General features: G+C 37.2%; 1 protein-coding gene across 1 annotated transcript; it reads left to right on the top strand.

Moving 5' to 3' along the window:
- Positions 1 to 130: 130 nt before the first annotated feature.
- Positions 131 to 24,577, top strand: slc2a2 (solute carrier family 2 member 2). Its single transcript, XM_030126934.1, has 12 exons — positions 131 to 145; positions 2,643 to 2,738; positions 7,980 to 8,185; positions 10,066 to 10,190; positions 12,360 to 12,475; positions 12,571 to 12,733; positions 14,234 to 14,340; positions 17,702 to 17,782; positions 18,692 to 18,796; positions 18,913 to 19,014; positions 22,790 to 22,993; positions 24,386 to 24,577. The coding sequence occupies exons 1-12, from the start codon at positions 131 to 133 to the stop codon at positions 24,575 to 24,577; spliced, it is 1,512 nt and encodes a 503-aa protein (XP_029982794.1).
- Positions 24,578 to 27,828: the final 3,251 nt, after the last annotated feature.

The following is a 27,828-nucleotide window of genomic DNA, read 5'->3' as shown; positions in this document are numbered from 1 at the left end:
GTGTGTGTGTGGATGTTCATGTGTGCATGCATGTGGTGGTCGATTAGTGAGTGGACGGTGCATGATCGAGCAGCCACTTTCATTGATCATTACCTCCTGGCTGGGGACGGGTTCATAGAGCGAATGAGTCATGGAGTCTGGCAAGGTAAGAGATTGCTTGAAAAACATTCTTTTATGCCTATTTTATAGGGTGGTTACATTGTGCCATTTCATTTTTATATGCCAGTTTTACACCCGTATGGTTTCCTGGTAGACGCTTTTGATTGTCTGTTATTGTGTCTTAGATTTAAAGGGATTGCACTCAGTAGTTGGTTGTAAATGTTGCATTGAGCTTATGATCAGACAGATGACTGGGATCTAATCTGCAGAGTTTGTTTGACACTCCAGTGTAAATGTCATCATTTTTAAGCATTATACACAGTAAAATCGCCGGTTATTATGTAAGACTTAAAGAGTTAATTTTAACACTACCTCAGTGAACATATGGTCCCAATCTACAAAGTGTAAAATTTACACTGAACATAGAGTTACAGTTCCAGAGTCACTTTTAGTCTAGTAAGAGTTATTATTTTACACTACACTACACTAATTAGTGTCAATCAAGTGAGAAGTAACACCCATAGTGTTATTCACATTCAACACCGAAGAGTTAAGTGTTAAGAAATAACTTTTCCAGTGTTAAACCTACTTAACACTACATGTTGGTGAATAAATTACTCCAAAGAGTGTTGATTTTTAACTTACTTCCTACCAGTGTTACATATGATCTACTATAGTCCCAGTGTCTGCAGGGGCCAAAAAAAGACAGTTATTTCTGTTCCCAATTTATCCCAAGTAAAAATGAAATATTACAATTAAAAATAAACATAAAATGACATGTACAATGAAAGCTGCCGACCCAATATCACGTTATCCATTTGAAATTCGGTATTTGAAAACACGTACCCAACACTGACGATGACGACGTAACTTTATTCTTGCACAGATTCTGCTTGGATGAAATAACAAAAGCCAGAGTTTATTTACACAAACTTACAAACGCTGTTTTTCGATGCGAGGAAGATGGTGATGCCACAATCCAACTTTTCACTCAGTTTGAGCACGGAGGTTGGTGGGCGGGGCTTTTCAGAGTCATTATTTTTTAACACTGAAAGGTATCTTGCTCTTATTGGTGTTGAATTAACTTTGAGAGAGTCGATTTACTTGAACACTGAATATATGACACTGACAGTGTAAAACCTCTTTTAACTCCAATTATTTTCACCGACACTGGAAATTATTTTGTTAAATTTTACTCTGTCCATTGTTGGAATAACTCCGAAAGAATTAAAATACTTTGACACTGCATTTTTTACACTGGCAAATTTACTGTGTACTGTTGCATCAAGTGTATTTTTTAGATGGATTGTTATTGGTGATTGTGAGTACTACGTGTAGAACACTCTTAAGGCACTGGTGTCAAACATGTGGCCCGGGGGCCAAATCTGGCCCGCCAAACATTCCGTTCCAGCCCGCAGGATGAAAGTGCAAAAATGAACCTGAACAGTCCAGGTTGTCCAAATCCTTTTGGTTCAGGTTCCACATACAGACCAATGTGATCTCCAGTAAAAATAACAACACAATAACCCATAAATAATGACGACAAATTTTCTTTGTGAAAAATTATGTGGAAAAAATTTAAGTGAAAAAAATAAGATTACACTGTGAAAATATTAACATTTACAAAACTATTCTTTCACAATAAAATACAAATAAATACATAAATAAAAAACAAAGATGAACAACCTGAAATGTGCAATTTGAACAATATTCTGCCTGTTACTAAACGTTTTGTGCATGTATGGATCCACTGTGATCTGGAGTTGTGTTAATAATAAGAGATGGAATATTGGAGAAATTGTTCAAATTTTAGTTCCAAGCTCCAAAATTTTAACAATATTCTGCCTGTTACCAAATGTTTATGGAACATTGTGTGTAAATGTACATGTATAAATAATAAGTCAAGCATAATCTTATTAAAATTGCACTAATTTTTCAAATGAAATTTCTGTTTTTTTCAGGTTATTCACATCTTTTTTGTATAATGTAAATATTTTCATAATTTAATTGGGGTTTTTTGCACTAAAACAAAATGAAAAACTTGGATTTGTCATTATTTATTGGTCATTAAGTCATTATTTTACTGGTCTGGCCCACTTGAGATCAAATTGGGCTGAATATGGAACTGAACCAAAGTGAGTTTGACAGCCCTGCTGTAAGGCTTCACAAACTCAGATGGATTACCTTGAATAGAGTGACTTCATGCAAACACACAGTCCGTCTCTCAGGATGAATAGTGTAGTACATGCACACATAAGTAGGTAATGAAAACAAAAAAAACACACTATTGCTCTGTATACATCCCAGTCTACACACTGCACTCCTATTGCATGAATGACTTTGTCTAATAGGACAATGTGACTCTAAGTCCTTGGTAAACCTTTATTTTGCTTTTTTCATTCCCATTGGATGTGTGATAACAGCTGTGGGATTGTGTTCATACTGATATTTTTCTGCTCTTCTGTGCACACGCATATCAGACTGTATTTGCTGGTGCATTGGAGTGTATTTGTCAGAATGTTTGCTCCATGTCCGTCCTGCAGCAGCTAACAGGTACACTGGCTGTGGCTGTCTTCACGGCGGCTCTGGGCTCTTTGCAGTATGGATACAGCGTAGGAGTCATCAACGCCCCTCAGAAGGTAGGAGCTCCATGTGCAGGCTCCACAGACGAGTGGTTCAGGTGGTTCACAATCTGATGGTAGAAGTCAAAGTTTTCTAAATTACGCCAGATCGTATTTGGCCTCGTTCCTATTGCCATTGTGAACATCTGTACCAAAAACTGAGCCAATGGGACACCAGTAAAGGGTGGCACACTTTTTCACAATTTTTATCGTTCTACATAAGAATGTGTAACTTTGGCCGAAACATAACTTGAACAATACAAAGATAAATGTGCTCATTAATAACACTGGGTTACAAAAAATGTTTTTTGCAAGTTGTCTAGGTTTTTTCAACTGAATTAGGACCATTTTGCACCGCTAAATCCCAAAAATAACATCTGTTTTTCTCAATCAGGTCAGGGTTTTTTTTTGTTAATTTGATTTTGAAAAATTTGATCTTCTCACAAAATATAATAATTAATACCAAAACTAGAAGCACTCGGAGAGCGCAGACCTCCGCCAAGGCTGATCAGTGGCCCCCCCCATGGGCCCCCCCACGCCAAGGAGGTTATGTTTGTGCCAGGGTTTGTTTGTTTGTTTGTCTGTCTGTCCGTTAGTGTGCAACATAACTCAAAAAGTTATGGACAGATTTTGATGAAATTTTCAGGGTTTGTTGGAAATGGGCCCCCCCGTGGGCCCCCCCACCCCCGATCACCACCAAAATTTAATCATTTCTTCCTTATCCCATTTCCAACAAACCCTGAAAATGTCATCAAAATCTGTCCATAACTTTTTGAGTTATGTTGCACACTAACGGACAGACAAACAAACAAACAAACAAACAAACAGACAAACAAACAAACCCTGGCAAAAACATAACCTCCTTGGCGGAGGTAATAAGATTGGTAAGCACACTTTATGAAACTTGTGACTTGATTCCTGTTAGGTACAATGGTGTATTCACCACAGACAGGGCCACCTTAACCTAATGGTAGGCCCCGGGGCTGAGGCAGGTGTTGTAGGCCCCCCATCCCATCCTTCAAAATTACAAGCCTCGTTATAAAATATAATATCTTGGTAACCTACAACAGTGAGTAGATTGTAACCAAGATGGATGGAAGTTTGACTTTACGATAAAAAATGATAAAAAAAATTTTTTATCAACAACCATCAACTGTCGAGAAAAACATTTGTTTAACAGCAGCAACAGATCAAAGTATAAAGCCTGAGAACCCATGCACCTGCACATGGGCGTAAACTCAACCGCATGCTCTTTAATAATTCTGACTCTCGATCATGCTTTTCTCGTGCCAGTTTTCTTTTGTGGGCACCGCTCTCAAATTTCTTCTTCCCTGACATTTTCTAATTGAATGTGACCTCTTGACACATGGGGGCGGGGCTGGGCTTACCAACTGGGATCAATAAGCATCTTCAGATGTGCGTACAGTACGTATAAAAAGATTGACAGGAAAACTGACAAATTACAAATCGATGTTAGTTTATATGCTTACCAGGTCCGTAAAATGATAGGCCCCTTAAGTCAGTAGGCCCCTGGACTTCAGCCCCGGTTAGCCCGTGCATTAAGGCGGCCTTGACCGCAGATGGAGCAGAAGGCTTATTTTTGCAAGATCTTCTAGTCGAAGCCATTTCATTCACCTGTAATATTAAAAAAAACATTAATCATAAATTGGCAAAAGTAAAATCTTCAGAACTCGTTTATTGCAAGGAATATGAAAGAATTTTGTATCATATGATGTGAAAATGCCCATAAATGTAAGAAAAAATGTTAAAAAGCCAATATGTAGCATAGTTCAGAAAGTTGACCTGATTGAGCAAAATGAATGTGATTTTTGGATTCAGCACACCAAAATTATCCTAAATCAGCTCAAAAAACTTAAACAATAAATTTGTTGTTGACCAGTGTTATTGTTTTGAAGGTCCAGTGTGTAATATTTTGGAAAATTTAAGAGGATAGAATTGCAGGAATGGGTTATAATATGTATTACCGTGAGATTTTTTTGTGCTTTCATTTGTGCATTGAATCAAATTTTAAGTCGTATTACTGCATCTACTGCACTAAAAAGCCAAGAATGGACAAAACAAACAAAAACTCTAATAACAAGGGACTGTTATTTTTGGATGCAATCATCATCTTCACCACTAGATGCCACTAAATATCAAATATTGAACAATTAAGAGCAGACTTGAACCTTGACATGTTTGGGATTGAGTGTGACTCAGACGTTAGAACAGGACGACCACAAAACCAGACGGTTGGTGTGTGTGACTGGATGACTCAATAGAAAACACTGTGGGAACCAGTGAGGCAGAGCTGAACCCATAAAGACCCAAACATTCACTGTCGACCAAAACCATCTACTGACCCAAGCTGTTCTATCAGTCCATGTAATCTATAATCTATATTTATAATAACCTATAAATAATGACAACACCATTTTTTTCTCTTTGATTTACTGCAAAAAACATTAAATTATGGAAATGTTTACATGAACAAACTATCCTTTAACAATAAAATGTGAATAACCTGAACAAATATGAACAACCTGAAATATCTAAAGAAAATTAAGTTGAATTTTAACAATATTTTGCCTGTTATTAAATATTTTGTGCTGTTGTAGCTCTGCTCTGTACATATGCATGTGTATAAATGATAAGTCGAGGCATAATATTGATAAATTTGTACTTATATTTCTTAACAAATTGTATTTTTTTCAGGTTATTCACATCCTTTTTGTTTGGATAGTTTGTAAATGTAAATATTGGCATAATTGAATGTTATTTTTTGCACTAAAACAATTTGGAGTTGTCATTATTTATTGGCTGTCATGTTATTATTTTCCTGGTCCGGCCCACTGCAGATTAAACTGGGCTGAATGTGGAACCTGAAGAAAATGAGTCTGACCCCCCTGACTGAACCCATAAAGACCCAAACATTCACTGTCGACCAAAACCATCTGCTGACCCAAGCCGTTCTATCAGTCCATGTAAATAACTGGTGTAAAATGCAGTTATTCATCTGTTCGTGGTCATCAGATATGACCCATTTGGACGTTCAGAGGAAGTTACCGTGGAAACACCATCATCTTCTACAACACAGGTGTCAAACATGTGGCCCGGGGCCTAAACCGGCCCGCCAAAGGTTCTAATCCGGCCCGCAGGATTTTAATTTGCAAAGTGCAAGTTAGGGCATCGAACTCTAAAATAATATCATAATAACCTATAAATAATGACAACACCATTTTTTCTCTTTGATTTAGTGCAAAAAACATTAAATAATGAAAATATTTATATTTACAAACTATCCTTTAACAATAAAATGTGAATAACCTGAACAAATATGAACAACCTGAAATGTCTAAAGAAAATTTGGTGCGATTATAACAATTTTCTGCCTGTTATTAAATATTTTGTGCCTTTGTAGCTCTGCTCTGTACATATGCATATGTACAAATAATAAGTTAAGGCATAATATTGATAAAATTGTACTTATATTTCTTAACAAATTGTATTTTTTTCAGGTTATTCACATCCTTTTTGTTTGGATAGTTTGTAAATGTAAATACTGGCATAATTTAATGTTATTTTTTGCACTAAAACAATTTGGAGTTGTCATTATTTATTGGCTGTCATGTTATTATTTTCCTGGTCCGGCCCACTGCAGATTAAACTGGGCTGAATGTGGAACCTGAAGAAAATGAGTCTGACCCCCCTGACTGAACCCATAAAGACCCAAACATTCACTGTCGACCAAAACCATCTGCTGACCCAAGCCGTTCTATCAGTCCATGTAAATAACTGGTGTAAAATGCAGTTATTTATCTTTTCGTGGTCATCAGATATGACCCATTTGGACGTTCAGAGGAAGTTACCGTGGAAACACCGTCATCTTCTACAACACTGATTCCCCAGTCAAACCCATGGAGTTGGATCAGTGACAGTGGATGGACACACTGGGTTCAGTTCAGTGAACGATAGATTTTGTTGAAAAAGTCACTTTTTGTTTCGTTTTCTCTTTTTTGGATTTAATAACCCTCTGGAGTCTGAGCTCATGACATTTTGTTGTTTTCCACACCAGGTCATATGACATTTGACGTGCTAGACGTACGCATTTTTGACCTTTTGCGTATTTTTCAATTTGATTGCGTGTCAGTTTACACCAAGATGTCCAGTTTACATAACCCTAACCCCTAACCATAACCCTGACCCTATACCTAACCATAACCCTGACCCTAACCCTAACCCCCTAACCATAACCCTGACCCTGACCCTAACCATAACCCCCTAACCATAACCCTGACCCTGACCCTAACCCTAACCCCCTAACCATAACCCTGACCCTGACCCTAACCATAACCCCCTAACCATAACCCTGACCCTAACCCTAACCCTAACCCCCTAACCATAACCCTGACCCTGACCCTAACCATAACCCCCTAACCATAACCCTGACCCTGACCCTAACCCTAACCCCCTAACCATAACCCTGACCCTGACCCTAACCATAACCCCCTAACCATAACCCTGACCCTGACCCTAACCATAACCCCCTAACCATAACCATAACCCTGACCCTAACCCTAACCCTAACCCCCTAACCATAACCCTGACCCTGACCCTAACCATAACCCCCTAACCATAACCCTGACCCTAACCCTAACCCCCAACCATAACCCTGACCCTAACCCCCTAACCTTGACCCTAACCCTCTAACCATAATCCTGACCCTAACCCCCTAACCCCCTAACCTCCTAACCCCCTAACCCCCTAACCCTAACCCTGACCCTAACCATAACCATAGTCCTGACCCTAACCCTCAGTGTGTGGTATTTGCCACAGTGTGAACATACATGTGGAAATCTTATAATGCATAAAGATGACATGCCAATTCAACGTGACGTGTATATTTACGAAATTTCATGATCTCATGTTGTTAATCTGAGCTTTTATGAACATCTACATGATCAGTAAATTAAATATAGGAAAATGCCAGATTTTCACAGAAAAAGCCCAAAATACAGAAGCTAATATTCTAATAAATGGGGATAAATCACTTCTGAAAGGTTAAATAGAGAAGAATTCACTTGGGAACTGACACAGAAGTAGGACTGGGTCTTTATGGGTTCCAGTACTCTGCTATCATCAGTCATCTGATTTTACACACTGTGACTTTTTTTTTTGTATATAAATCAACTCTGGATACTTGGCTCTGTTTACGTGGGAGCTTGCGCCCAAAGCCGAATGACCATTTCCACATCGCAGGTTATTGAAGACGAATATGGGCGAGCCCTGGGGGTGTGGTCAGAAAGGGCTGCCGGCCTATCAGAGAACAGCACAGAAGAAGAGCGGCTGAACCCAGGACAAAACCCTGTGGTCATCATGTACTGGTCACTGTCAGTGGCAGTATTTTCCATCGGTGGCATGTTATCGTCCTTCCTGGTGGGTTTTGTGGGAGACATGAGAGGGAGGTGAGAACGTAGGAATGTTTGTCCAAAGGAAAACAAATATGATAAGAAACGGAGACAGAGAGATAAAAGGAAATGGAAGAACTGAATAGTTTAAACCAGAATCAATGCAGAACAATGCCATGTTATGCAGTAGAGCTCCAGCTATCGATTATTTTTGTAACTGATTAATTTATGAATTATTTTCGAGCAGATGAAACAATCATTTGAGTAGGTGAAAAAAAAAAAAAAAACAAGCAGTAAAAATGGGAAAAAGACACGTCTGAAAATATTAACTTGTCCTTTATTCCAGAACCAACTGAAGCTACAACCACAAAAAGTATCAAAGCAAAAGGATATAAAACATATCTGTATACCAGTGGCGGCTGCTCGTCTTTCAGACAGGGGAAGCTCATTGTTGGCTTACATCAAAAAAAAAAATTGTCAAGTTATTTAAACATAAATTCGGCCCTCCGTTCCTTTTTAAGAAAACGCTCAGTGACCTTATCGTACCAAGTAGGCGTCTGTTCCAGGGACTGGACCAGTGTCCTCTCTGCTCAGACGGCCTTGGCCCATTGTGTTGTGGGTGTAAGACTTCAGCCTTTTTAAACTACAGATGCTCCTTTCACTGCGACCTAGCCGACAGTTTGATTGATTTAACTATCTACAAAACAATATTAAACTTGAACAAGAAATGATTAAATTATGGAACTGAAACAAGAAAACGCTGAAATTATGCTAAATTGAAACAAGGAAGTCCAATGAGTGTGTTTTATTTACAGTGCAAGAAATAAACAAGTAATTTCGTAGTGGTTTCTCTCTCTCTTTCACAGCAGAATGTGCGACGGTATTAAACTGACCTGTCAGTGAAGGAGTAGATCTGAAAACAGCTGTCAGTCAAACGGGGTTCAGCCTTTTGACTGATCCTCCAATCAGCACGTGGGATTCTGGCATCCAGCCCAGCCGAGCTCCGCCCACAGCTCCATTCACCCCCAGAGACGCCCGGCGTCCGGGGGCGGGACAACATTGTAGCATTTATCTAATTACCGTCCAGTTTTGAGGCAATGAAAAGAACTGTTCCACTCAGTCCCATTGAAGCCCAGAGACGGACACAGTCTACGGACAAATGCACTGAGCAGAGATGGAGGAGAAAACAGACACGGGAATGGAGGAGAAGTGAACAACATCGAGTCCGTTGGTTTGTGATAAAGCTGATTTGAACGAACTCGTCTGTGAGATGAACGTGTTCTAACACATTTGTAGTCGATAAAATGTCAACACAACTGAACATATTTAACCATTTAATTTTCGTAATTTTAGGGGAAGCCGGGCCTCCCTTGCAGTCTGTGAGAAATCGCTACTGCTGTATACAAAAAACAACAATAACAACAGTATTAAAGTATATATAAAAATATCTATAGATATAAACAACAATAAAGTCAAATGACATCTACAAATAATATGTGCACTACAGTCTTCAACACATTTGGATCCAACTACTTAAAGGAGTGATATTTTGCTTTTTTTTAAATGGAATTATACATTTTCAGTCATTTCCCTGTGGTCGACATAAACTGTAAATGCTACTCTTAGGTCTGAATTCTTCATTCATTCAACTCCACAGGTCCATCTTCAACCCTATTTCTGAGTAATGACTTACAGAAAGACTTACAGATTCATGATACTGAGGATATGACTGAGGTTTGACAGATTTGATGAAAAATTGGTCACGAAAGTCTCCAACGCCTTTAAAGAAACAAAGCTTCAATTCAAGAAAATTGTAACTGAATACTTTTTTAAATTGATTCAAGTCGATTAATCAGTGAATGGTTTCAGCTGTATCATATATGCCTTTATCCGTCATGTGTCCTTCTGTATGTCCTCATCCTCTCTCTGTGTCACAGGGTTAAAGGCATGTTAATGGTCAACGTTCTGGCTGTAGCTGCTGGACTTCTGATGGGACTCTGCAGGATGTGGAAGCCTCACATCATGGTCATATCAGGCCGCGCTCTTATAGGCTTTTACTGCGGTACAGTAAAGAACTCACTGTAATAACTGAAATAGAAATCATTCAGTCAAGCAAGTCATGGGATGCACTGTCCTGCAGGCAGGGGCGGACTGGGGAAAAAAAGGGGCCCGGGAATGTGTACCTGCCCGGCCCCCTCTCCAAGGGGGGATGGATGGGATTTTAACAGTCAGCTGAAAAAAATGTCATGTCCCATAAAACACTGATATTATTTATGTTTATGTAACCCAAATCAGCCCACAACAAAATGATTAATTTTTTTGTTTGTTTGTTTTTTTAGTTTTACCTTTATTTAACCAGGAAGTCCCATTCAGATTAGGATTCTCTTTTGTAAGGGTGACCTGGCCAAGGTAGCAGCCATACAAAGTCCAAACAACATAAAACATATACATGATACACAATTAACAACTAGAAGCACCCTAACCCCTCACCCTAACCCCTCACCCTCACCCTAACCCCTAACCCTAACCCAGGGATAAAAGTTCTCCGTCACCACGATGGATTTCCGTCAAATGGAAAAATTGAAGGGGGAAAAAAGTCCTATTGAAGTAACTTCCCCACGTGTTTCGCGGAGTCCAGTCGGCACCGTGATCCTGTCCTGAATCTGCAGGTGTTGAACACAGGCACAGGGGGCTGATAGGTTTAACAGTGACGATAATAAGATGACTTCTTTATTTTTATGTCGGGAGGAGAGATTGATGACCATTTATCTTTGGAAGGAAACGCTGCTTATTATGTGCCTCAGAAACACATGGACAAGTTCAGCTTTACCGAAGTTCAGCCTCCAGACGCTAACTTTAGTTTAGTGCTAACAAGTACAGGGGTTGGACAAAATAATGGAAACACCTTAAAAAATCAACAAAATATAATTTAATATGGTGTAGGTCCGCCTTTTGCGGCAATTACAGCCTCAATTCTCCGAGGTATTGATTCATACAACTTGTGAATTGTTTCCAAAGGAATTTTAAGCCATTCTTCAGTTAGAATACCCTCCAACTCTTTTAGAGACGATGGCGGTGGAAATCGACGTCTTACTTGAATCTCTAAAACTGACCATAAATGCTCAATAATGTTGAGGTCTGGGGACTGTGCCGGCCATACGAGATGCTCAACTTCATTAGAATGTTCCTCATGCCATTCTTTAACAATTCTAGCTGTATGGATTGGGGCATTATCATCTTGAGGTGAAGGTGTTTCCATTATTTTGTCCAACCCCTGTAGCTTTCATTATGAAAGAACCACAGCGAATAGGGGAGAAGACAGAACTGATCTGCATGGACCTTCATGTTTGGGTTCATAGCTTGTCTCCTCTTGCCGGTATATGACTAGTGTGTGTGTTTGTGTTTGTGTGTATGTGCCCTTCCCGTGCGTGCGGCTGTGCGCGCCGCGGCCTTAAAATAAATTTCTCAAATTGTAATAACTTGCTACATAATGTGAAAAAATTTACTATATAATGCGTTGACGTAGTTTATTACAAAATGCGTCAGTTTATTACATAATGCAGCTTTATTACAAGATGACCTGACATTCTTATTACATTTTAAAATTTTATTACATAATGGGAATTTATTACATGATGCGGCTCAACAGGGAGTGAGGGGAAAATAATAATTGTTGTAATAATACAAAAATATTTAATAATAATACCAGTAGCCTAATTTGCTAGTATTATTGTGGCGGCGGTAGCGGCGGGGGCAGTCACAATACACTGAGTTAAATAATTTAATATTTGTAACAATGTATTTGTATCAGTTACTATCTGTTTTGAGTTTATATGAATCAATTTAAATTAATATGGCTATGGGGGGGGGGGGGGGGGGGCAGCATGCAGAGCTGAGGAGGGAAGGACACCATCAACCCCCCACACAACCCCCAGCTATTAATTTTTTTTTTTAAACTTTCACTGTATGTTTGCAAATGGGAATTTGTGTAATTTTACTAAATATGAATGGTTTTGACCTTTGGACTAGAACTGCAGTAAAGTCTGTATGTGTAGTCACTGTCATCAAGAACTTACCCATAAAATTTTGGGAAAATTTGTGCAAAATGATGGTTTGCCAGTAAAAACATTATCTTCTTGATGGAGGTGACTCCTACAAATATTTTCTTTTAAAAAGAGTTTAAACAGAGTGTGTGTTTTGAATTAATGAGTGTTTGTTGTGTGTGAATCAGGGCTGATGTCTGGACTAGTGCCCATGTACATCGGAGAGATTGCGCCCAAGGCTTACAGAGGAGCGCTGGGAGCTTTACACCAGCTGGCCATTGTTATTGGCATCCTGCTCAGCCAGGTGAGCAGTGTGTACAGCTGCACCTTCATCCATCTGGGTTTGACCCTGTGTTCACACTGTAAACTCAGCTCCGTGTGGATGTGTTCGTGTTGTAGGTTTTAGGCCTGGACTTCATTCTGGGAAATGCTGACATGTGGCCCATCTTACTTGGTTTGTCTGGGGCTCCAGCTGTTTTACAATCCCTTCTGCTGCCGTTCTGTCCCGAAAGCCCACGATACCTTTACATTCTGCGGGGAAACGAGCAAGAGGCCCAAAAAAGTAAGAGTTACACATATGGCCTCATCCTCTGTGTCTTTTAGATTCATGGCTGCACATGAAAGTGTCAGCACACACCAACAACAATCACCTGAGGAAAGATTTAAGTATTGGACTTATATAGTATATAGTTTTTTTTGTTTGTTTTTTATTTAACCTTTATTTAACCACACTGTAATACCGGATAAGTTGAGTTTACTTTAAAAAATTGAGTAAACCGGTTACCTTAAAAAAATTTAAGTAATGAGTAATGAAAACTTGAGTGTATTAAACTTAAATGCTTGATTTGAATGGAAATGCTATTTTAAGTACAACACACTAAATGCCAAGTTAATTTAACTTAAAATTTGTTGCAATGTCAGTTGCTTCGGATAATCACTAACTTAATATCATCAGTGCATAGGACTCATTCCGAGTTGATTTAAACTAAAATCTTTTGCAATATAAATTGCTTTATAAAATTATTCAATTTAATATATTGCAACGTGAATAGAAGTTAAGCAGGAAGGTAGAGCTGTGTAATTTACCAGAACAGGAAGTGCTTTTATTTTGGTGAGGCATGAAGATTTTCATTGAGAAAGATCTTTTCCAGATGAACAGTAAAGCCATAGTTCTTCCTCTGGCTCTGACTCATGGTGCAGCTCTACAAAAATACAAAAACAAACACAAAAAGGCCAATAAACACTGCCATACACACATTAAATCCAAATTAACACTAACACCACAACCCCGCTGAACCCCTGCACAGAAAAAGAACACATTTTCAACAACATGCCCAATACCCACAATGCAATGCGGAGATAAAAAGGTGTGGTCATGACTAAAACTTAGTGATTTAAATCCATTCAACTTAAACTTTTTCGTACTTCCGACTATGTCTACAAATTAGTAGAATATACTGAACATTTTATAGTAATGTAATAAAACTTAAATCTTTAAACTTAAATTATTGTAATTAAAGCATTTTAGTAAATACAAAGTCCGGGTTTACAGTGCAGGAAAAATCCCATTGACAGTTACACAGATTACACAGTTAAAACACATATAACAGAAACATTTGACAATAAATTGTTAGTAAAAATAACTTTTACACGCAGATAAAGAAAAACAAGTGCAAGTTATGGAGTGGTTAGGATCATCTGTACGAACAGAATAAATATCGCAGTTAATGCACAAATGTAGAAAGGCAAGAGAGAGTTTACGTATGAACATGCAACACACACCAAAGTTTAGCCTCAATATTTAACCCATATCTAGAACATGCAGGAACACACCCCACACTGCTGCGTAGCAAATAGGGGATTAGTGCCTTGCTCAAAGGCACATCAGCCAACAACTCTCTGCCAGTCCAGGGATTCGAACCAGTGACACTTCTACCCCCAAAACCCTTCTCATTCGACGAGGATGGGATTTGAACCCAGTGGATTAGCAGTCCATCACCTTAAGCACTCGGCCACCTGGTGTGAACGTTCACCTGAGAATCCTCTGCATGTTTTCATGCAGGTCTGTATCGACTAAAAGGACCATATGATGCAACCTCTGATATGGAAGAAATGAGAAGAGAGAAAGAAGAGGCAGACAGAGAGGCGAGGGTGTCCATCCTTTCTTTGGTAGGTCGAACAGGAAAACCATCAGGTAGCATTTTATTACAACACAGCCTTTATCTATTTTATTCAACTGTAGAAGAGCTGACAAAGCTGAAAAAAGTCATCGGGTTGGACAGAGACAACCTTTTATCATCCAAATGAATATCTCTCATTAACATAATACAATGAATGATACCTGGATTTGTGCAGATAATTATTTCAAATTACTCCGCATAAGGTAACTCAAGGACATCTTACGATTATTCTGAGGACATTTTCCCATTTAATAATAATAATAATAGATGAGTTTCAATGTTTACTAACAACAGTGATGCACGCGCACCTTGGAGGCAAAAACACCAGTTCCAGCTACCAGCCGGCTCACATACACCTCCAGGCTCTCCCCCGGAACTCGTGAATGAGCAAATATGTTAGCTCTAAAACTGTCCATGAACTGTTTCTGTTCAAAAGCAGATCCCATCTTCACTTTCACAGCCGCATAATTTGACTTAACCGCATCGGGATAGGCTGTCCCATAGTAGAAAAGCAGACTGGCACAGATGTGTGGGCAGCAGAGGTCGCACTTGACATTTTTATAGTCCGTCATTTTGACGGACAGGGTCGTAAAAATTCCGTCATAACATATTATTATCCGTCATTTCAAATTTTTATTTTTTAATGATAATGAGATATATTTAGTAGTATTTAATGTTCAAAAACATCTCACTGATGCAGCAGCTGTAGTTGCTGCTGGCTGATAAACCAACATGATTTCACTGCTCGCATAATTATTTACGCCACTTTTAGTTGGTGTGTTATCTGTAGACATTTTAAGCTTTCCTTGTGTTTGTTCATGCAGTGTCACATCCCATGCACTGAGGGTTAGGGTTCAGGTTATGTGAACCAGAGAGCTGGACACAAACTGACGTGCCATAACACATGAAAGGTACAAAATGTGTACATATATCACACCAAATGCCATCAGAACTGGTGTATAACTTGCTTGTCCGTCATCCTTCACCACACCAGTCCCTCTTTTAACACCGTGTTTATCAGTGCCATCACATTTACTGGGCTTTAAAAGAACTAAGGAGCCTCGGCTGTCTGCACAGTTTGCGCAGCAAAGTAGCATCTAATTTTGGCTAAAGTTAGCTGAACAACGATTACCCTCAGTATTTTAATCTGTCAAAATGACGGACGGCCTTCAGAATTTTCCGTCATTTGAAAAAAAAATCTGTCAATGACAGAATATTTTTGATTAACTCGACCTCTGTATGGTAGATCTCCAGATCTGAAGTGTGCACTGCACAGACCAGCATTCTGAATTTCCTCCTCAGACCGGTTCTCCTGTCTTAATGCCTGCAACCATAACTTTCACCGATTTTTCTGGAAGGGATGTTTGCCAGCAGGAATTCTGTAGAAGTTTAAAGCCCTCTGTGAGTTCTTTCTGTTCTGACAAACCACAGCACAGCAAGACGACAGCATTGCTCACAATTACAGTCAGTGTTTTGCTACGAACTCGGTGTGCTTTCTGCCTCCAAGGTGCGCGAGCAGCATACGTCCTACGTCATCATGAAACTGATCTATAAAGAAAACAAAAAACCTTGACACAAGTAGAGAAAAAAGTTGCAAACTATGTCAAGCTACAAGATTTAGATTTTTGTATAGGCAAAAATTTGCTTAGAGGTCTTATTTCTGTCTTTGTGCAAAAGAAATCAATCTAAGTGAATCCCCAAAGGACCTTTGTGTTGGTAAATGCAAGTTACGCAAATTTAGGGGATTTCAGTTCTGTTTGTTTGTTGCTGATCTTGGTGTCGTGTGCGTCACAATAAGTGTCCGTGTGAAACACAACAGCAGAACCAATGTTTAGCGGCAATGAAATTAAAAGGGTCATATTTTGTTAAACCCACTTTTATTAGTCTTTGGTCTTTAGTATTTGTCTTTATTAGTCTTTAGTATTCGTGTATTTGGACCCTAATAGTTCAAAAAGTTTGAATTTGAACCCTCCAGGTGCTGCAAAGCTATCTTTATATTCATTTTGACAAAAATCGAGTGGATTTCTACAACCTGTTTTAACTCCTGCTTAATTTGTTACGTCTATAACTAGTTACGTCACAACATTTGCACATATAAGGTCCAGACTTCTGACGAACGTTTCTCAGAGTACGACATAATTGTTTGTCAGCAGCAGCGGTTGTAGTCCGTACTGAAAATATGTCCAAACTTCGAGCTGATTGCCTAAAATGTTCAGTTGTTGGTCGAACGGGACAGAGCAGCACAGCCAATAATCTGGAGGGGGCGGGGCCTGAAGTTTCATTACTCAGAAATAGGGTTGAAGATGGACCTGTGGAGTTGAATTAATGAAGAATTCAGACCCAAGCAGAGCATTTACAGTTTATGTAGACCACAGGGAAATGTTTAAAAATGCATAATTCCATTTAAAAAAAGCTAAATATCACTCCTTTAAGGAAACAATACTTCAAAAAGATATTTTATTTAATCGATTGGATTAATCAGTTATTAATCTTAGCTCTACATGAAATGTACTAAACATCTAGTCCACAGGTGTCAAACATGTGGCCTGGGGGCCAAATCTGGCCCACCAAAGGGTCCAGTCCGGCCCTTGGAATGAATTTGTGAAATGCAAAAATTACACTAAGACATTAACAATACTTTTAGTTCAAGTTCCACATTCAGAACAATTCAATCTCAAGCGGGCAGGATTCAGTAAAATACTATCATAATAACATAGAAATAATGACAACTTCAAATGTTTCTCTTTGTAAATGTAAATATTTTCATGTATTTACACTAAAACAAAGTATAATTTTGCAAAAAAATGTGAACAACCTGAACAAATATGAACAACCTGAAATGTCTTAAGAGAAGTAAATACTATTTTAACAATATTCTGCCTGTTATTAAATGTTTTGTGTGTTTGTAGATCCAATGTGATCTGTAAGTTATAATGTACATGTGTGAACAAGGAAAGCACTCAAACACACACGCAAACACACAAAGCAAAATGATCACAATACTTCCTGGTGGAGGTAATGATAAACTGAGGCGGAATATTGTTAAAATTACACTTACTTTTTCAGTTTGTTCATGGGATTCACATCTTTTGAAAGGATAGTTTGTAAACGTTTTCAAAATATAAATTTAATTTTTTCGTTCAAAAACATAGAGAAAAGTTTGGAGTTGATTTTATTTATATATTATTATGTCATTATTTTACTGGTTCGGCCCACTGCAGATCAAATTTAGCTGAATGTGGAACTGAACTAAAATGAGTTTGACACTCCTGATCTAGTCCAATATTGTTTTGTTAGCCTTTCCTTTGCTTTAGAGCTCCAGTTCATGTATGTTCTGTGTTCTCTTGAAGATCCGCTCTTCTGTGTACAGACAGCAGCTGTTTGTCGCCCTCATGATGCACCTCTCCCAGCAGCTGTCTGGTATTAATGCTGTGAGTGTGGACTTTTTTTATCAAGATTAAACTGATTTTAATAAAGTAATCCCTTATGAAACAAAAATATATGGCAATATATCGAAAAATATAATGCATTATATTAAAAAATACATTTCCATATATGGGGAAGTGGTGCATATATTTTCCAATATACTGCAATATATGCTTTAATCATATATTGACACATATAAAACATATATTGCAATGAAGACAAAAACTGCCCTATATTTTTACATATAGTTTTATTGAAACTCTTTCCATTGACGCAAGTTTACATAAAGCAGATATTTATCAACACTTACATTACGTGGTATGCATAATAACATATTTCATGAAAATATGCATCGTGATATACATGAAAAAAGTGTTAACTGAAAAATGATGCCTTCTTAGTCATTTTGGCAACATAGGATGAAAAAGATGTACATATATATATACATTCATATTTTTTGAAGTGTATTACTAAATATATAATTACATATATTTAGTAATACACTTGACAATATATGTATGTATATATGCATACATACATTATGAAGTGTATTACTAAATATATAATGACATATATTTACATATATAAGTAAATATATTGTCATATGTTTCAATATATGGAAAGCGGCAATTCCTTATGTATTTTTCAATATATTGTAATATAATACAAAATATATTGATACAATATATTATTCTGTATATTTTAGATATAAATATATATTATACAGTAATATATTTTTCAGTCAGTAATATATTGACAGTCAATATACAGAGAAATATATTTTCTTTGCATAAGGGATGATACAATAGTGTGACTTTATTAACAGAGTATCTAACTCGTCAGCGTTAACTTAGGTCATGCTCGGACAACATTCTACATGTGACTGAAAAATCTACACTTGTATATTGTTCCAGATCTTTTATTACTCTACGGCCATCTTTGAACGAGCTGGAGTTGCTCAGCCAGTCTATGCAACCATTGGGGTGGGGGTCATAAACACCATCTTCACTCTGCTATCTGTGAGTAGATACAGCACAATACACACACACACACACACACACACACACAGGACATGATTAGAGCGTGGACGTACATTCTACAGTCGTACGTATGAACCTCATTCGGTATTTTCCAGGTGGTGCTGGTGGACAGAGCGGGCAGACGCTCCTTGACTCTGACTGGTTTGGCCGGGATGTGCTGCTGTGCTGTCGCCATGACTGTGGGCCTCAAATTCCAGGTTTGTTCAACAGGAACGCCCCTTACCTGTGTAAAACCAGTCCAATAGAGGGTATGCACATACACTACAGGGTGGGGAAGCAAAATTTACAATATTTTGAGGCAGGGATTGAAAGACAGTGTATGACCAGTTAGTTTATTGAAAGTCATGAGAATTTATTTGCCACAAGAAAATGTACATAATAGAAAATGTTTTTATTCTATGTGTCCTCCTTCTTTCTCAATAACTGCCTTCACACGCTTCCTGAAACTTGTGCAAGTGTTCCTCAAATTTTCAGGTGACAACTTCTCCCATTCTTCTTTAATAGTATCTTAAAGAAAGTGGACATTGCTGTGTGATGTTCTATTGGTAGCATGTTCTAAAACCAAATAGCAGAATCCAGAGGGTTTAGATCTGGGCTAGAAGGCGGCCATAAACATGATTCCCAAAAATTGCTAAAGTTGGATTTGTTGCTGTTGTCAACAAGTGTTTTGGTGTTCTTGTGTAAGATTTTAACTTCAAATCATTTTACTGCATTTCTAACGCTCTTGATGTCTACCTCAAGTTCAATTGCCGTTTTTCTCATGGATTTGGTTGGATCCTTTAGGATTTTGGATTTGAGAGCTTTAATAAAAGCTTAGGTACGTTTTTTGTTGCTTCCTCTACTTCCAGACTTTCTCCTAATAGTTTTGCTCATAGTCATTCTCTTCTTTCCATTATAAACAGTCTTTATGGACACTCCAACTATTTTTGAAATCTCCTTTGGTGTGACGAGTGCATTCAGCAAATCACACACTCTTTGACGTTTGCTTTCCTGATTACTCATATGGGCAAAAGTTTCTGAAAAGGTATGGATAATAGTGTTAGGTATGATTATGACATCAATATATGTTTGGTTTCAAAACAATTGACGTAGTGCCTGCTGAGAAAAAACAACTAAATGCTCATTGTAAATTTTGCTTCCCCACCCTGTATGTTGCCAAAAGTATTTGCTCACCTGCCTTGACTCACATATGAATTTCAGTGCCATCCCATTCCTAGTCTATGGGTTCAATATGACGTGGGTCCACCCTTTGCAGCTATAACAGCTTCAACTCTTCTGGGAAGGCTGTCCACAAGGTTTAGGAGTGTGTTCATGGGAATTTTGGACCATTCTTCCAGAAGCACATTTGTGAGGTCCCACACTGATGTTGGACAGAAGGCCTGGCTCTCAGTCTGCGCTCTAGTTCATCCCAAAGGTGTTCTATGGGGTTGAGGTCAGGACTGTGTGCAGGCCAGTCCAGTTCATCCACACCAGACTCTGTCGTCCATGTCCAAATGGACCTTGCTTTGTGCACTGGTGCGCAGTCATGTTGGAAGAGGAAGGGGCCAGCTCCAAACTGTTCCCACAAAGTTGGGAGCATGGAATTGTCCAAAATATGTTGGTATGCTGAAGAAAGAGATTTTCTAGGGACTGAAGGTAGTAAATGGGTCGTTCCTGTTTCTAACTTCATTTCCCATCATGCAGCGTGGTGCTTCGCTTCCTGTCAACTGTCACAGACTGAAGCTAGTAAAAGTGTTGTTCCTGTTTTTAACTTCATTTCAAGTCCTACAGCATGGTAATTTACTTCCGGTCAACCGAGCAATGTGATTGTAAGGCTATTGTGTTCCAAAATGACTAATATTTCCAAAAATATTGGTCCTACACTGTAAAAAAAAATCCTGTTGTTTTTACGGGAAAAAAAACTGCCAGCTGTGGTTTCCAGAACAATACTGACAAAACACATCCAACTGTAAACATATTTACGGAGTAACATGTAGATTTAACATTTTAAACGGTAAATGTTCTGCACTTATTCAGCACATTTCCTCCACCTTCATGGTGTCCACAGCTCTTTCCAAATCCACCAGGTCCAACTGGGAGCAATTTAAGGTTCAGTGTCTTCTATGGACACTTTGACATATGGACAGTCAGAGCCAGGATTTGAACCACCAACCCTTTGGTTACTGGACGAGCTGCTCTACCAACTCTCCCACCCCATTAATTTACAAATTTAAGATGTTAAATTGTTAAATGTTTACTTTTTTTATAACTTTTTTATTAAAAGAAAAAAGCAAATGTGCCGTTATTTCAACAATAAAACAACAGAAATCCATCATTTCTACATACAAATCTAGTTTTGTTCACATACTCTTCCTGTAAAAACTACAGCTATATTTGATTCAATGGTTAACACAAATTTTTTTTCAAATTAACAACTTTGCATTGTATTGTCACTTACCGTTTTTTATGTTGCAATTTTACAAGTTTTTGGTGTTAATTCTACAGTCATTTTTTACAGTGTATCAACTTGTCAAGATATTTAACCCTTTCATGCATAGTGCTCACTACAGTGGACACCTATTCTCCAGCTGTTCTCTTGTATATTCATGAGTTTAGTTGTTTTAGTTCCATGTCCTCCTGAGACCCAGCAATGCATTTTTGTCCTCTGTAGGGGACTAAAGTTTGACAGTTTCACAAAAAAAAAAAAAAAAAAAAAAAAAAAATGCTGTTCATTGTGAAGGACATTCCCTTAAAAAATAAATAAGTGAAAATAATTTTAAAAAATGTATCTGAAAAAACTGTTGCATTATGCAGTTTCCAATCAAGACAACTGTTTAATGTATAAAAAAAAAAAAAAAAAAAAAGCTAAAAATGTTCACTTTCCTGGGTCTCAGGAGGATATCTACCAACACAGTGGACGCTCATGCATCATCTACACTGACATTCAGACCATTACTGTAACATTTCTGTTCTTGATAAACCTGCTCTGCACTAACATGTTTGAGTGGAAATCAACTGCTAATTTTCTCAAACATTTTTTTTTTTGCGTATTATCTCCATAACTAGTATTAGAATATGATAAAATGTGTGAAAGCATGAGATTAGCTGCATTAAAAAATATATATGTTTCATAGTTTTCACACAGTCTATCACTTTATGATGATGGGTTTTAAATATATGTTTCTTTGCTTCAAAAATCAAATGCATGCTGTCCAGCTGAGTGGACATTTTTGTAACTCTGTGAAAAATAGGTTCATAAAAATAAAATTCTATCGCATTGTTTTTTTCATGCCGAAATAGGAATAAAAACACTCAGGAAAAAAATCTTGATTAAGGTTCTCATAATTCATGCATGAAAGGGTTAATGTGGAGCTGGGACTATTCCTCAGCTGTTGGACACTGTGGGATATTTGAGAGCAATTTTTTTTATTTATTAAATTTTTTTATACTCTTTATTTTAATGTTTTAAATCACTTTTGCAGCGCAGTAACAACACTAAAAAAAAAAAGAAAAAAAAAAAAAAAGAAGGGGGGGGGGGGACACATACAATACAACAAGGGGGATGTTGTTCCTTATACATTTGACTGCTTTTCCGTACTCAATCTGATATCAAGAATTTCTGTCCTTGAATATGATCCATTTCTCCCATCTTTGCTTAAAAGTTCCCATCTTAATCCTCACTTGAAATGTTAATTTTTCCATGGAATATATTTCCTCTATAATGTCCAGCCATTGTTGTGGTTGAAGAGGGTCACTTTTTAACCAGTTCCTTGTGAATACCTTTTTGCAGGCAAGAATTAAATTTTTAAATAAGTAAGTGTCTTCTCTTTTAATTATGTCATCAGGTATTAGACCAAGATAGATATTTGACAGGAATTTTAAGTCATATTTCTTCATTTTGATACTTTTCTTTATATTTTTGTTTTTAGTGCACCACCACTAGAGAGGAGACGTTTTTTCTTTTTTTTTTGACTTGGGTACTCTTTCTTCTAGAATGACTACTCGTGGATGAGCTACGTCAGCATGGCATCGATCTTTCTGTTCGTGTCGTTCTTTGAGATCGGTCCCGGTCCCATTCCGTGGTTCATAGTGGCTGAACTGTTCAGTCAGGGACCTCGACCTGCGGCCATTGCTCTGGCAGGCTGCTGCAACTGGACCAGTAACTTCATCGTTGGCATGACCTTTCCATATATACAGGTACGCACAAGGGGACGGAAATGCAGGGCAAACATCTAAATCTTACTAAGTCTATTTTTTCTCATTTCTAGTCCAAATATCTCATCACACTTAAAATAAGACATAATCACCTAAAGCACAGGTGTCAAACATGTGGCCCGGGGGCCAAATCTGGCCCGCCAAAGGTTCCATTCCGGCTCGTGGGATGAAAATGCAAAAATTAACCTGAACACTCAAGGCTGTCCAAATAATTTTGGTTCAGGTTCCACATACAGACCAAGGTGATCTACAGTATAAATAACAACACAATAACCCATAAATAATGACAACGACAAATTTTCTTTGTGAAAAATTACATGGAAAGAAAATGTGAAAAAAAAATAACATTACACTGTGAAAATATTAACATTTACAAAACTATTCTTTCACAATAAAATGTAAATAAATACATAAATAAAAACAAAGATGAATAACCCGAAATGTGCAATTTGAACAATATTCTGCCTGTTACTAAATGTTTGGTGCATTTATGGATCCACTGTGATCTGTAGTTGTGTTAATAATAAGAGATGGAATATTGTAGAAATTGTTCAAATTTTAGTTCCAAACTCTAAAATTTTAACAATATTCTGCCTGTTACCAAATGTTTATGTTACATTGTGTGTAAATGTACATGTATAAATAATAAGTCGAGGCATAATATTGTTAAAATTGCACTAATTTTTCAAATGAAATTTCTGTTTTTTCAGATTATTCACATCTTTTTTGTAAAATGTAAATATTTTCATAATTTAATTGGGGATTTTTTTTGTACTAAAACAAAAAGAAAAACTTGGATTTGTCATTATTTATAGGTTATTGAGTCATTATTTTACTGGTTTGGCCCACTTGAGATCAAATTGGGCTAAATATGGAACTGAACTAAAATGAGTTTGACAGCCCTGAGATAAAGAGTAACTTTTCAGTGAGATATAAGAACTTATTTTTAGACAATAGATCTTGAAAATCTTATTTCAGCAAATCTTACCAAGATAATTTTCACTTGTTCCATTTTTTTGCTTGAATTAAGCAAAAAAAGTCTTGAATTAAGCAAAAAGAATCTGCCAATGGAACAAGTGAAAATTATCTTGGTAAGATTTCCTGAAATAAGATTTTCAAGATCTATTGTCTAAAAATTAGTTCTTATATCTCACTTACTAGTTACTCTTGAGGTGATTACATCTTATTTTAAGGGTGATGAGATATTTGGACTAGAAATTAGAAAAATACACTTGGTAAGATTTAGATTTTTGCAGCGTATGTACTGAATTTACTGAAAGCTTGCAATATGTCTTTGCTTCATTCACACAAAATCACTCCTGACGTGTTTTCTGACTCCTGTCTTTATGTTTTATGTATTATTGAATTTTTCAGGATTGGCTGGGCCCTTATGTGTTTGTCCTGTTTGCTGCGCTGCTTCTGGGCTTCACCGTGTTTATCTATCTTCGAGTTCCTGAAACCAAGGGCAAAACCTTTGAGGAGATTGCTGCTGTCTTCCAGAAGGGCCAGAAAAAGAATTACACCAATACCGAACTGCAGCAGCTCAAAACGTCAACAGATGCTTGAATACACCTGAGTGTTTGTGAAGTCAATGTTTCTACTTGTGTATCCTCATAGAATTATCTTTTTTTTTTTTTTTTTTTTTTTTTTTAGAAAACTCATCCATTACAGCTGGGGTGTCAAACTCATTTTAGGTCACAGGCCAGATTCAGCCAAATTTGATCTTCAGTGGGCCGAAGCAGTGAAATAATAACATAATAATATAGAAATAATGTCAACTCCAAACTTTTCTCTATGTTTTAGAGCGAAAAAAGTTAATTTACGTTATGAAAAGGTTTACATCTACAAACTATCCTTTCAAAAGATGTGAATAACATGAAGAAACTGAAAAAATAAGTGTAATTTTAACAATATTCTGCCTCAGTTTATCATTTACACATATTCATTATAACTTACAGATCACAGTGGATCTACAAACACACAAAACATTTAATAACAGGCAGAATATTGTTAAAATTATACTTACTTTTCTGAAGACATTTCAGGTTGTTCACATTTTCTGCAAAATTATACTTTGTTTTAGTGTAAATACATGAAAATATTTACATTTACAAACAGAAAAAATTGGAGTTGTCATTACACTGGGTTACAAAAAAATATTTGTTGCAAGTTGTCTAGGTTTTTTCAACTGAATTAGGACCATTTTGCACCACTAAATCCAAAAATGACATCTGTTTTTCTCAATCAGGTCAGGTTTTTTTTTTGTGCTAATTTGATTTTGAAAAATTTGATCTTCTCACAAAATTGATTACATTTTTGGAAACTTTATCTTGGTCACCAAGTTTAATACCAAAATAAGATTGGTAAGCACACTTTATGAAACTTGTGACTTGATTCCTGTTAGGTACAATGGTGTATTCACCGCAGATGGAGCAGAATACGTCAGGCTTATTTTTGCAAGATCTTCTAGTCGAAGCCATTTCATTCACCTGTAATATAAAAAAAAACATTAATCATAAATTGGCAAAAACTCTTCAGAACTCGTTTATTGCAAGAAATATGAAAGAATTTTGTATCATATGATGTGAAAATGCCCATAAATGTAAGCAAAAATGTTAAAAAGCCAATATGTAGCATAGTTCAGAAAGTTGACCTGATTGAGCAAAATTCATGTGATTTTTGGATTCAGCACACCAAAATGATCCTAAATCAGCTCAAAAAACTTAAACAACTAGAAGCACTCGGAGAGCGCAGACCTCCGCCAAGGCTGATCAGTGGCCCCCCCCGTGGGCCCCCCCACCCCCGATCACCACCAAAATTTAATCATTTCTTCCTTATCCCATTTCCAACAAACCCTGAAAATTTCATCCAAATCTGTCCATAACTTTTTGAGTTATGTGGCACACTAACGGACAGACAAACAAACCCTGGCAAAAACATAACCTCCTTGGCGGAGGTAATAAATTTGTTGTTGACCAGTGCTATCCTTGAGCAGTGATGATGCTAAAAACAGACTTTCTGATCCAGTGTGTAATATTTAAGGAGATTCAGGAACATGTACCAAAAAATGACAATCATTGTGCGCTCATTACCTTCATTCCACCATGTTGCATCACTGCGGTTCTACAGAAGCTCAGAACACACTCCCTTTTCTTCTTTGTGTGTGTTTTGAGCAGGTGCATTAACATACATTCCCATAACCCTTATATGGGCTCTAACAGGGGCTTTGTGCATTATCAGCAAAAATGTTCAAAAGCCAATATGTAGCATAGTTCAGAAAGTTGACCTGATTGAGCAAAATGAATGTGATTTTTGGATTCAGCACACCAAAATTATCCTAAATCAGCTCAAAAAACTTCAACAATAAATTTGTTGTTGGCCAGTGTTATTTCTATGTTATTATGATAGTATTTTACTGGTCTGACCCACTGGAGATTGAATTGGTCTGAATGTGGAACCTGAACTAAAACGATTGTTAATATTTTATTTAGTGTAATTTTTGCATTTTACAAATTCATCCCAAGGATCAGACTGGACCCTTTGGCGGGTTAAATTTGGCCCCCGGGCCGCATGTTTGACACCCGTGCATTACAGTAACACACAACACCATGTTTTGTTACAAGTGTATTGTTTACACCTGACTCATACTTGCAGTATTGACTTAAAGGGGCTCTGTGTAGTATTAATATTCCAAACTGTAAGGATCAGTTATGTAAAATAAAACACACTTACAACTACCTAAACTACCAGCGTATCAGCGATGTATATACAGACTGTATCACTCACCGAATAAAGTGTAAAACTTATTCTTTACGCATCAAGTTTTTTCGTCAAACTGAAACTCGGAGCTGGTTATTTTGACAGTTGGTCAAAATAATACAGTGTTCCGCTGATCGTTTACATTGTAGCTCTGTTACCTTAGGTGTGTTTTTAGACAGAAAACCACACATCATATCACATTTTCTATATGGGTTTATTTGTCAAAAGCTGCACTAAAGATCTGTTTGGAAGTGTCAAAACAAGGTGTGAACTGTCACAATTTAGTCTGAACTGTCGATCAACATGTGGCGAACTAAGCAAAGATAATAGCATCACATCGTAACTTTATACCTTCATAAGTTTCACTATCAAACTTGCTGATGGAGAAGAAAAATGCTCTTGTTTTAGCATTAAACTGTTCATTTAGACTTGTGTCCAGTGGTGAAAACAACCACAGGACAGCTAGCTTTTATCATGTTTTTTTAAAAGGATGGGAGGATCTAAGGATGTGTATACAGTCGATATGCAGATTGAGAAGTGTGCAAAAATATTGTTGTGTTTAATTGTGTAGTTATAAAGAGGAAATATAAATGCTACATATCTCCCCTTTGACCTTTAATATTAAAAGATAAAATATGAATTGCGATTCTGTGTGAGTCAGTGTTCTGTTCGCAGAGGCTGATGGATGGATGGATGGATGGATGGATGGATGGATGGATGGATGGATGGATGGATGGATGGATGGATAGATAGATAGATAGATAGATAGATAGATAGATAGATAGATAGATAGATAGATAGATAGATAGATAGATAGATAGATAGATAGATAGATAGATAGATAGATAGATAGATAGATAGATAGATAGATAGATAGATAGATAGATAGATAGATAGATAGATAGATAGATAGATAGATAGATAGATACTTTATTCATCCCAGAGGGAAATTTACAGGTTCCAGCAGTATCCACAAATTCAAATGACTTTAGAATAGAATAGAATAGAATAGAATAGAATAGAATAGAATAGAATAGAATAGAATAGAATAGTCTTTA

This window comes from Sphaeramia orbicularis, chromosome 22 (assembly GCF_902148855.1).
Source record: "Sphaeramia orbicularis chromosome 22, fSphaOr1.1, whole genome shotgun sequence".
Classification (NCBI taxonomy): domain Eukaryota; kingdom Metazoa; phylum Chordata; class Actinopteri; order Kurtiformes; family Apogonidae; genus Sphaeramia; species Sphaeramia orbicularis.
This window is presented reverse-complemented; position numbering and strand designations above follow the sequence as displayed.